Below are 12777 nucleotides of genomic sequence, written 5' to 3'. Positions count from 1 at the left end.
CATAGTTTTTTTAAAGACTTAGAAGTGCCACAAGACAAGTTGTGTGAGTGTGTTTGAATGAGTGCACTAATAGGGCTTATCCTCTGGATGAGACCATGAATTCTGGCCTGTGGCCTTGTTTATAAGTCTGAACAAAGTTTCCCCTTTTGTGCATGCTCCTGGACCTTCAATTTATTCCTTCTTCATCGGTCCGCCTCTGGTGGCTGCCTTATCATCATTCTTCAGCGATCACTGATACTGTTGAACTTGCAACTGTGTGGCCAGCTTTACCCTCCATGGGACAAATTGAATTATTGACCCAGATGTGATCCCTGAGACCTCACATGCCTAGATCCGTGCATTTGAAAATAAAATCTTTAGTCTTTATCCTTCACTCCTGAAGACTGACCCGTCTGGGGAGGATCAATGCAACATATGCATCTGCCAAGGAGTTCAGACAATCCCTCATCTTGTTTCTCCTCATTGATCTTCTTGGTAGGACTTGTGGCAGAGGAAGGACTGCCCTTGACCGATGTTGTGAAATCAGCACCGCCCCCCCGATTAGCTGCTACTCCAACTGCAGGCACAAGTCAGGTAAGGAGATGGCCTTACTTATTTTTTCTCTAAGTCCTATTCAGGGGTGGGATTCAATTTTTTTTTACTACTGGCTCTGTGGGGCATGGCTTGGTGGGTGTGGCTTGGTGGGCGTGGCAGGGGAAGGTTACTGCAAAATCCCCATTTTCTCCCCACCCTAGGAGAAAGATACTTTAAAATCCCCATTTCCTCCCCAGTCCAGTGGAAGGATACTGCAAAATCTCCATTCCTTCACTCCAGGGGAAGGTTACTGCAAAATCCCCATTTCCTCCCCACTCTAGGGGAAGGAAACTGCAAAATCCCCATTTCCTCCCCACTCCAGGGAAGGGTACAGTAAAAAATATCCAGTCTCTCCCCAGTCCAGGGGAAGGATACTGCAAAATCCCCATTTCCTCCCCAGTCTAGGGAAAGGATACTGCAAAATCCACATTTCCTTCCCAATCCAGGGGAAGGATACTGCAAAATCCCCATTTCCTCCCTACTCTAGGGAAAGGATACTGCAAAATCTGCATTCCCTCGCGATTAGCTGGGTCTCGGGAGGCAGAGAATAAATGGGAACGGGGCCAGTCAGAGGAGGTACTCCTCAAAATTTCCACTATTATCTCTCCAGAACTAGTCAGAACCTGCTGAATAACACTTCTGGTCCTATTGGCTTTAAAATTACAATGGTCGCACACGGTAGCCCTTGACCCATCACCATTCCTTTATCCCAAAGGTGCTTTTCCCTCCCCAAGAGGCAAGTGAACTTTTGTTTTTTTTCTGGAAGACGTTTTGCTTCCCATCATTCTCATTTTCACTTCTTGGGTGAGAAGTGAAACGTCTTCCAGGAAAAACCAGAAAGTCCAATTGACTCTTCGAAAACAAAGCATCTTTGGGAGAACCGCGACCTGCATTTCGATAGAATTGGACCGTTCATTTACTGACCATTTGAAATTACCAAAGCGCTGAAAAAAATGACTTATGACTACCCTGTTTCCCTGAAAATAAGCCTCCCTGGATAATAAGCCCAATCGGGCTTTTGAGCGCATGCACTAAAATAAGCCCTCCCCAAAAATTTTGCAGCAATAGCAATAGCAGTTAGACTTATATACCGCTTCATAGGGCTTTCAGCCCTCTCTAAGCGGTTTACAGAGACAGCATATTGCCCCCAACAATCCGGGTCCTCATTTTACCCACCTCGGAAGGATGGAAGGCTGAGTCAACCTTGAGCCGGTGAGATTTGAACCGCCGAACTGCAGATAACAGTCAGCTGAAGTGGTGCAGTACTGCACCCTAACTACTGTACCACCTCGGCTCTTTCGCTGGCAACAGAGATGTTGCGACCACGCTCACCACCTCCTGCGCCTCAAAAATAATAAGTCCTCCCCAAAAATAAGGCCAAGTGCTTATTTTGGGGGTCAAAAGAAAATAAGACCCTGTCTTATTTTCAGGGAAACACGGTGATGATTGCTCTTATGACTGTGATAGTATCCCCACAGTCACATGATCAAAATTTAGTTGTTTGGCAACTGGCAAGTACTCATGGCGGTTTCAGTCTCCCGGGATCATGTGATCACCAGTTGCAATCTTCTCAGCTGACTTTCAACAAGTGGAGAGGAAAGCCAAATTTTCTTAATGACTGCATGAGTCACATTTCAGTTGTGGTGAGTTGCTTAATAGCTGTGGCAGGAAAATTCATAACATTAAACATGACTCACTTAACAACCAGTGGAGGTTGTTGGTAATGAAACATCTGCAATAAAGCCATCAAGCTTAGAGAACACCAAGGACTCCTCATTTAACAATTGCTTAGCAATGGAAATTCTTGTCCCAATTGTGGTCATAAGTCGAGGAGTACCTGTGGAAATTAGGATAATTGTTCATTTGTAATGAATTTGGAAGCTTTTGAGTCCTTTTTGAGGAATGGTTGGGATACCACATCAGATTTTTCATGAGAATGGGGAGCTATGAGAAGGCAGAACAAAGGAGAAATGAATGCATTGTGGCATATATGTACATAATAAATATCTTTAGGATTGAGGCAGGCAACTGGATGCCCTCCAGATGTTTTGAGCTATAGATCTCACGGTTCCTTGATGCCGGACAGATTGGATGAGGCATATGTTTGAAACATCTGGAAGCCTTCAGGCTGCTTACCTATATTTTAGAGCACTCATTGAAGAAGTTACACCTCTGAGCAACTTTCCCACAAAGATGTACCTTATTTTTCGGACTATAAGATGCACTGGTCCATAAGATGCACCAAGATTTCAAATAGGTAAGAAAAAAGAGTTTGTCCTCCCTGGCCCCCAGGAGCACTCTGCAGGCATCAGCAGGGCTGGGGGAAGGCAAAAAACAAACCTGTTTTTATCTTACACTGGAAAAGACCCGAATATATATATTTTCCCATGTAAGATTGAGATTGTCTTGGCAACATTTTGGCAAGGTCTCACTCGCCATCTTCAGGCTGGTGTTTTTGGCTTAAAGTGTGGTCAGAGCTGCTATCTTTCTATAAATTTTGGTGGGGTGTGTGTGGAGTGCTGGTTTTGTTTCAATAAGTGGATTGATTGGCTGTGTGGTTGTATCATGATGGGTAGATTGGTGCTGGCTGTGTGTCCATTGTTGTTTTGCGTTGTAACGGCCTAGGTGGTGTGGAAGGTATGTCTTATACTCCGAAAAATACAGTATTTCCTGGTGAATGCTAACCTCATTTTATGATGTATTATGACTGCACTGATCCAAGCTTGCTTCCTGAATTACATACATGCTGTAGAAAAGCCAATGCTGAATTCATGACTGCCAAATTGAAGGAGAGGTTAATGCAGGTGGACATATTTATTTATTTATTTATCGTCTGTCATTGTGCATCTAGGTGAACTTCTCGGGGATTCCAGAAACTCTTGGGAAACATAGTTGGGATATCAAATGACATTGGATAAATCCTTGGGTCACCCCTGTGCCTACCTTCCCTTGTGTTGTGCCTCTACTTGCTGTATTTTTCAGAGTATAAGACGCACCATCATTTTGAAGAGGTAATTTTCTAAAAAAAAAAAAAAGTTTTTGTACTCTGCAGGCCTCCAAACCCTCTGCATGCCTTGTTTTTTGCAAAAGGGGGGGGCATGCACAGCTTTGGGAGGCCTGTAGAGTGTTCTGCCAGGCAGGGGGGGGGGGAATGAGCAAAAAATAGCCCGTATTTTTGCTCGTTTTTGCCCTTCCCAGCCCCCAGGAGCTCCCAGATTTTTACCCTATTTTGGGGGGGGAAAGGGTGCGTCTTATACACCGAAAAATACGGTACCTTGATGGTGAGACGTCAGTCCTGGTTTTCCTGTGTGAGAGAGAAGACAACTTTTGATGCCCCCCTACTGCATCTCCCTGGCCTCCCTCATTTTCCGCGATAGAAATCTGTACAGTTTTGCCTGCTGGCGGTATAGATTCCTCCACGAGCATCAACATGGCAGAAGCCATGGAGTTTGCCAATAATCCAGAGTGTTAATATGAAAACTGCCAGGGAAGTTTCTAATCTGATGAGTCAGTTTAGTTCTGTTTTTAACAGGCTGCCTCTCCTTGTCTATCTGATTCTGTTCTGTTGAGTTTAGCAGCTTTCATTTAAATGATGGTTCTTTTTATAAACCTCAAAGTCGACCAGAGGTTAAGTGCTGTCTTCTCTGTAAAATAACTGTGTGAAGTGTTGTCTTGATCAGAAGCCCCTCCAGTTTGCTTTCAGGGTATTCAAAATAGGTGTTTTTCAGCGAGAAAAGAAATGCAAACAGACACTTTCATATAAATAACCTTCAAAAGACAGAATTTACATGGGTTTGCATAGATAGATAGATAGATAGATAGATAGATAGATAGATAGATAGATAGATAGATAGATAGATAGATAGATAGATACATATATATATACATACATACATACATACATACATACATACATACATACATACATACATATATAATCTACGAAAACATATGCTTGTATGTTTGTATGTATGTAAGTTTTCGTAGATTTTCATGAGTGTAGGTATTTGGGTCTTTTCCCATGTAAGATTGAGATTGTCTTGGCAATGTTTCGGCGAGGTCTCACTCGCCATCTTCAGGCTGGGTTTTGGGCTTAAAACGTGATCGGAGCTGCCATCCCTCTACAAATCTTGGTGGGGGTGTGTTGAGTGCTGGCTTTGTTTCAGTAAGTGGATTGATAGGCTGTATGGCTGTATCATGATTGGTATATTGGTGCTGATTGGTGCTGGCTGTGTGTCCGTTGTTTTGTGTTGTAACGGCGTGGGTGGTGGGTGGGGCTCGTTTGTTGACTAGGGCTGGTTTCCAGATGTCTGGTTTCCAGTATCGTCACGTTTATTCATGTTGTGGGGGTGTTTCTCTATTTCGATAGCTTCCATAATTATTCTCTTCTTGAAGTGTTCAGCTTTGGGGATTAATTTGGTTCCTTCAAAAGCTATCGAAATGAGTGAGACCTCGCCGAAATATTGCCAAGATAATCTCAATCCTACACGGGAAAAGACCCAAATACAACAAGACCAGCAAAAATCTATGAAAACATTTATATATATACACATACACACACTATATATATAGTTGTATTTGTGCTGATAAATAAATAAAGGGAGACTAGTATAGATCTATTTCAAGCTATTTAGCTCTGATCAGCTAGCCATACCCTTACTGGGATTTGAACCTGGGCTATATTACATACTAGGCAGAGATCTTAGCCATTAGGCCACAGGCTCTTATCCGTTATCAGTGAAGCCAGGGTGAAAGGTATCTATTAGATTTTTTTTTATTGTTAACAGCTACAGTCACAGAATCTCACAAGATTGAATCTAATACATACATACATACATACATACATACATACATACATACATACATACATACATACATATACCTGTACATATATATATATACATACACAGTACACACACACACACACACACATATACACTGTGTATGTATGTGTATCTATGTGTGTGTGTGTTTGTATACACACACACACAGACACACACAAACATTTTGTCTCCTCTAAAGCTGATTCTGCAGCATCTGGTGACTTCTGTTTTTTTCCAATGGGTAGAATTAATTTATGGAAAAAGGTTATTTCTCGATGGCATCGAGTTACACAAACATTATTTCTGCAGTCCTTGACATTCAGCTATGTCTGTAGGAGGGCTCCAGATTGGTAAGATAGTTAATGGTGTGTCATGGTTTCCGAGAGCCATTCAAAAGTGGGTGGGTGGGTGGGAAGGAGGGAGGGAGCTTGGGGTTTTGATGTTCTCCTCAGCCATCCTGCTGATACTGACCCCTGACCTTCCGTGTTTTAGATGCTACTGGATTTCCGTTGGGATTTCTGGTGTCCTTGCAATACCAAAGCCACAATCCTCAACTTATAACTATTCATTTAGCAACCATTTGAAGTTACAATGGCACAGGGTGAAAAAAAATGATGTAACAACAGATCCTCACACCTACAACTCTTAGAGCAGGGATGGTGAACCTTTTAGAGACCGAATGCTCAAATTGTAACGCAAACCCCACTTATTTATCGCAAAGTGCCAACACGGCAATTTAACCTGAATAATGAAGTTTTACCACTTAAAATAATGATTAATAAGGCAGAGTTCAGCTAACTGTTCTAAGGAAAATGTGATAAATGCATTTTTATGCCCCTTCATTTTTTTCTGCTTTTGAAATATTATGTTTAGCAGCAATAAAAAAGAAAACTTTTAAATGCCATTCTCTTTCCCTCCCTTCTCTCTCTCTCTTTCTCTCTCTTTCCTCCTCCCTCTCTTTCCCTCCCCCTTCTCTCTCTGCCACTCTGCTTTTCTCTCTTTCTCTCTCTTTCCCACCTTCTCTCTCTTTCTCTCTCTTTCACCCTTCCTCTCTCTCCCTCCTTCTCTCTCTCTGCTTCTCTCTGCTTTTCTCTCTTTCTCTCTTCTCCTCCCTCTCTTTCCCACCTTCTCTCTCTCTTCTCCCTCTCTTTCCCACTTTCTCTCTCTTTCTCTCTCTTTCCCCTTTACTCTCTTTCCCCCCCTTCTCTCTCTGCCTCTCTCTGCTTTTCTCTCTTTCTCTTTTCCTCCCTCTCTTTCCCACCTTCTCTCTTTCTCTCTTTCACCCTTCCTCTCTCTCCCTCCCCTTCTCTCTCTGCTTCTCTCTGCTTTTCTCTCTTTCTCTCCCTTTTCCTCCCTCTCTTTCCCACCTTCTCTCTCTCTCTTTCACTCTCTTTCACTCTCCCTCTCTTTCCCTCTCTCTCTTTCCCCCTTACTCTCTTTCCCTCCCCGTCTCTCTCTGACTCTCTGTGCTTCTCTCTTTCTCTCTCTTTTTCTCCTTCCCACCTTTTCTCTCTTTCTCTCTCTTTCACCCTTCCTTTCTTTCCCTCTCCTTCTCTCTCTCTGCTTTTCTCTCTTTCTCTCTTCTCCTCCCTCTCTTTCCCACCTTCTCTCTCTCTTCTCCCTCTCTTTCCCACTTTCTCTCTCTTTCTCTTTCTTTCCCCCTTACTCTCTTTCCCTCCCCTTCTCTCTCTGCCTCTTTCTGCTTTTCTCTCTATCACTCTTTTCCTCCCTCTTTCCCACCTTCTCTCTCTTTCTCTCTCTTTCACTCTTCCTCTCTTTCCCTCCTTCTCTCTCTCTTTCCCTCTTTCCCTTCCCCTTCTCTCTCTGACTCTCTCTGCTTTTCCCTCTTTCTCTCTTTTTCCTCCCTCTCTTTCCCACATTTTTTCTTTCTTTCCCTCCCCTTCTCTCTCTGCCTCTCTCTGCTTTTCTCTTTTTCTCTCTCTTTTCCTCCCTCTCTTTCCCACCTTCTCTCTCTTTCTCTCTCTTTCACTCTTCCTCTCTTTCCCTCTCTCTCTTTCCCCCTTCCTCTTTTTCCCTCCCCCTTCTCTCTGCTTCTCTCTGCCTTTCTCTCTTTCTCTCTCTTTTCCTCCCTCTCTGAATTGTGCTCGTCTGTCAGAACACAGGTCTTTAAATACCTTTTTGTGAGATGAAAATTAGTCTGAATATTGTTTGTTCAGATATTAGTATTCAAACACATTTCAAACAATTGTATGAAAAATGTCTCTTTTTTTCAATGCCGTTATAACTTTGAACAGTCACTAAATGAACTTTTATAAGTCAAAAACTACCTTTACTTTTCATATATTGTGGTACCTTGGTACTCTGCTGTTTTGAATTTGGTATTCAAATTTTTTATTTGAAAATTTGGTCCCAGTACTCATCATTTGTTTGGTATTCAACACACATTAGAACTCGTCGCTGTTGGCTTCCTTGTGACTCAATACATTATTCCTTATGGGAAAAATTTGTTTTGCACCTCCTGGAACCAACAAATGATTAGGTTCCACTGTACCTAAACATCAGGCGTTTCCCTACATGAGCCAAATGAAACAAACAAACAAAATATTAAAAAGTTGTGATATTTAATAGTGACTTACCAAGCACATCTAAATTATATGAAAGTAACCAAAATATCTTTACAATCCCTGCGGTGTGTGGCAACCTAATGTTTAGAAATTGAAAGTTCGAAAATTTGACATGCTCTAAAATAGAGCCATGTACTGCTGTAGAGGACAGAGGGAATGGCCGTGAAGGACTACAAAGACAATGGTCGGAAAAGATGGGCCAGAGGTTGGACCAAAAAAATAAAAATAAAAATTGAAAAACTGTCTGAGATAAGCACCTCTCTAATTCACCCAAAAATACCTGGAGGGAGAGGGGAACACATTCAATCTTGTGAGATTCTGTGACAGTAGCTGTTAACAATAAAAATAATCCTGACCTATGTGGCCACCAGTTTCTTAATCTAGTCCTGATGATGTTACCTAATTAGTGTAATGAAACGTCTGCAAGAAAACAAGCAAGCTCAGATAGCAAGGACTCCTCAGTTCCTTAATCTGTTCTGCTTTGTAGGACTCACAACCATCTCGCAATTCTGAACGAGCACATTCTCTTAGACTTGTGAATTACATGTCTTTCGTCTAACACAGATATGTCAAATTCAAAACCTTGGGGGCTAGATCCGCCCTGCGGCCCGCGGGGACTGGCCCGTAGTGCCTCTGCCAGCGAAAATGGCGGCCCTCCCAAGCTCCATTTTCACGGGCAGAGGGCTGTAGGAGGCTGTCACAGCTAAAAACGAGCTCAGGAGCTTATTTCCGCTGGCAGAGCGCTTGGGCCACCACAGGCGCCCCCCCAAAAAGTGATGAGCTCACCCTGTCCCCCTGAGGTCAGGCACAATCCTGATGTGCCCCTCAATGAAATCGAGTTTGACACCCCTGCTCTAGCACAATTTGCTAGATCCAGTGCATTCCTAGTCTTATCAACATATCCCCAACAGGCTTGTTTGGAAATAATGAACAGGAACTTCCAATAAGGATCTTTATTCTAGAGAAAAGAAGAAGAAGAAGAAAATATACAGGTGGTCCTTAATTTGCAACCACAACTGAGCGTAAATTTTCCATGCCCACGCAAGACGTATTCACCCAACAGTTTGAGTACCACTTTGTTGTTGTTGTTAGTTGTGAAGTCGTGTCCGACCCATCGTGACCCCATGGACAACATTCCTCCAGGACTTCCTGTCCTCTACCATCCTCCGAGTCTATTGAAGCTCATGCCTATTGCTTTGGTGAGTCCATCCAGCCACCTCATTCTCTGTCGTCCCCTTCTTCTTTTCGAGTTTCGAGTTTAATAAAATTTGTATGCCGCCCACTCCCATTGGGACTCTGGGCGGCTCACAGCAAGACGAAAGAAACATTTAAATTTTAAGAATAAAAAATACAATTAAAAGTCCACATCATCCATTCCATCTAAGCGGGGCTGGCCCAGGCCTGCCGGAACAGCCAGGTCTTGACGGCTTTACAGAAGGCCGGGAGAGTGGTAAGGGTCCGGATCTGTACGGGTAGATCATTCCACAGGGCCGGCACAGGAACAGAGAAGGCCTTGTCCGGTTGACGGCACCCGGAGGAGGCCCAACCTGTGCGATCTTGTTGGTCATTGGGAGGTAAGCGGCAGGAGGCGGTCTCTCAGGTAGCCAGGTCCTAAACCATGTAGGGCAATAAAAGTAATGACTAGCACCTTGAAGCGCATCCGGAGACCAATGGGGAGCCAGTGCAGCTCGTGGAGGATATGTGTAACATGGGTGTATCTAGATACCCCCCATATCGCTCACGCGGCTGCATTCTGGACCAACTGTAGTCTTCGAACACTCTTCAGGGGCAGCCCCTTTGCCCTCCATCTTTCCCAGCATGAGGCTCTTCTCCAGGGAGTCCTTCCTTCTCATCAGGTTGCCAAAGTCTTTGAGTTTCATCTTCAGGATCTGGCCTTCTAAAGAGCAGTCAGGCTTGATCTCCTCTAGAACTGTCTGGTTGGATCGGCTTGTAGTCCAAGGCAGTGGTGAAATTCATTTTTTTTTATTAACGGTTCTGTGGCCGTGGCTTGATGCGTATGGCAGGGGACGGATACTGCAAACTCTCCATTCCCTCCCCAATCAAGGGCCAGCCAGAGGTGGTAATTGCCGGTTCTCTGAACTATTCAAAATTTCCACTACCAGTTCTCCAGAACCTGTTAGAACCTGCTGAATTTCACCCCTGGGACTCCAAGGGACTCGCAGAAGCCTTCTCCAGCACCATCCATTGCAACTGGGAAAACCATAGCCTTGACTAGACACACTTTTGTTGGCAGGGTGATGTTTCTGCTTTTTAATGTGCTGTCTAGATTTGCCATAGCTTTCCTCCCCAGGAACAAGCGTCTTTCAATTTCTTGGCTGTAGTCTCCATCTGCATACCACTACGCACAGTGCCACTTTGAGTACCACAACACACAGGCGGCTCTCGATTGTGAGATTGCAGCAGGCAGCTTCCAGAATGCTTGCTGGCTGTATTCCTTTCCCTCCGATCTCTTTGGTGCTCCTTTCCTAGCACCTGCGAGGTAGATCCTTCCAGTTTGCAACTCATCCAGATGTTGCGTCTCGCCAGCTGATCTTGCACAGAAGGTTGTGTATGAGCGAAAGAGATTTAAATCTTTGTCTTGTTACGAGTGGAGTGGGAATTAGTGTCCAGCTCCTATTGGTCTTAGTCAACGCAGGTCCCAACAAGAGACGCAACATCTGGACATCAAATGGATGAGGAACCTCCTCCCATCACAGATATAAAGCTGTGGAGAGTTTTACCAGCTAACCAGAAGGAGAATTCTGCCTTTTGTGACTGGGATTCTTGCTGAAGTCTCACATTTATCAAGATGACAATGATGTAGATTTGGAAGAGTTGGCCCGAAGCAGCTGATCCTTCTTCTCATCAGCTGGCAATGAATAGGGTGTTTAAAAGGGCCATCGGATGGTAATTAACTTTTGCTCATTATCCATCTAGGTTGGAATAGCCAGCTGAGCCCATGAAGTTTTCTGCATTTTGTTCCAGGAAATCTGTTGAAGTTCTCACTCTCTGTGGTCTTCCCCCTCCCCTCCCCCATCCCTCGCCCCATTAAGAGGAGAGAGAGAGGAAGCTTTGGAAGTATTTCTTTTAGAAAAGGAAGATTAATCCAGAGCAGTGGGCATGACTGAAATAACTCGGGAGATTTTATAACACTAAGTATATGCTAACAGACAATAAGAAGCCATTATGGTCACATTAAAATGCTGGAGTAGTTTAGCAATCTATTAAAGCTGGAGATGTTTTGGCTTGTTGGTTAATTAAGCCAAAAGGTGCACGTACATACACATGCACACAAGTCACAGGCCCTACAGAATGGCCTAACAACTTTAACAAGCACAATAATTTTCTTGTTTGTTCAGATGTGAATGCCAACTTGGTTAATGCAAAATGTGAGTAGGGCTAAAGCTTTTAATTCCTGCCCTTCCTTCCTTCCTTCCTTCTCATTCATTTTATATATGCTTCCTCTTCTTTCCCATCTCTGAGCAATCAAAGGACTCAGCAAGTGAGTACTGATAGCCTTCGATTTGCAACCATTTGTTTAGAGACTGAGGTTAAATTGCCACTGAAAAAAAGAGTGACTTGCTACTTTTCACACTAATGACTATTGCAGTATTCCCCTGGTCATGTGATCACCATTTCCCAACTGGCCTTTAAAAAGCGAAATCAACGTGGGAAGCCAGATTTGCTTAATGACTGTATGGCTCACTTAACAACGGCAGTGATCTACTTAACAACTGACAAAAAGGATAATAAAAGGATGCATAATTTACTTAAGAGCTGCCTTGCCTTAGCGGTGGACATTTCTGGCTCAATTGTAAGTCGAGGATGGGTAGGATATAAACCCTACCCAAATAATAAGCCCTAGTGCAAAGGGATTGGGTGTGGCTAGCATAGGAGGTGGTGAGCACGCATGAGCCAACGGTGTTCGGTAGCAGTCGCAGCCCATGCAGTGCAAGTGAATTAATTACATGTCCAAGTAGCAGGAAGGGAGGGGGCACGCAATCTGAATGGGCCACAAGAAAGCCGAGGGGTTGGTGGGCCAGAGTGGGTGGACGGCTGGCCACGTGAGGCTGATCTTTACGCGGTGGCACCAGCGATAGACAGAGGCTGAGGCACTGGGGGAAGGGGGGGCAGGCAAACCGGATGAGCTGCGTGGGCCGCAGAAAAGCCAAGAGTTGGTGGGTTGTAGTGGGTGGTTGGCCACGGGAGGCTCGTCTTTGCGTCTCTTGGCTTGCCTGTGGCCTTCATGGCACATCAGGATCACTTGCCTTCTGTCCCATGCTGGTGCCTCTGTCTGTTGCCGGTGCCACAATACAAAGACGAGCCTCCTGTGGCTAGCCGTCACTCTGGCCATCGACTCTCGGCTTTCCCATGGCCCATCCACATCACGTGCCTCCTCCCTGCCTGCTGCTTGGACAGATAATCAATTCACCTGCACTGAATGGGCTGCGACTGCTACTGAACACCATTGGCTCATGCATGCTCACCACCTCCTATGGTGGCTACACCCAATCCCTTTACTAGGGCTTATTTTGGGGTAGGGTTTATATTAGGCACACTTAAAATCAGGGAAGGCCTTATTTTCAGGGGAAAATGTGGTAGTACCATATTTTCCCCAAAATAAGACCTAACCAGAATATAAGATGTAACATATCTTTTGGAGCAAAGATTAATATAAGACCTGGTCTTATTTTCAGGGAAAACCAGTTCATCCTTGACTTACAATTGGCCAGAATGACTGGCTGCAGGAGGCTCATCTTCAAGTAGCAGCATAAGCCGTAGACAGAGGCAGATGC

General features: G+C 44.3%; 1 protein-coding gene across 1 annotated transcript in view; it reads left to right on the top strand.

Annotated features, from left to right (window-relative positions):
• The window catches only part of XYLB (xylulokinase), a 158861-nt gene that overhangs the window by 130549 nt on the left and 15535 nt on the right, over positions 1-12777 (top strand). The window contains exon 18 of the mRNA XM_087712447.1: positions 479-573. Coding sequence (XP_087568573.1) covers positions 479-573 — 95 coding nt within the window. The remainder of the gene's footprint in view (positions 1-478; positions 574-12777) is intronic.

This window comes from Thamnophis sirtalis, unplaced genomic scaffold (genome assembly GCF_051295495.1).
Source record: "Thamnophis sirtalis isolate CommonGarterSnake01/CBP01778 unplaced genomic scaffold, rThaSir2_p1.2 scaffold_4, whole genome shotgun sequence".
Taxonomy (NCBI): Eukaryota; Metazoa; Chordata; class Lepidosauria; order Squamata; family Natricidae; genus Thamnophis; species Thamnophis sirtalis.
The sequence above is the reverse complement of the archived record's forward strand: the minus strand, read 5'-3'. Positions and strand labels throughout refer to the sequence as shown.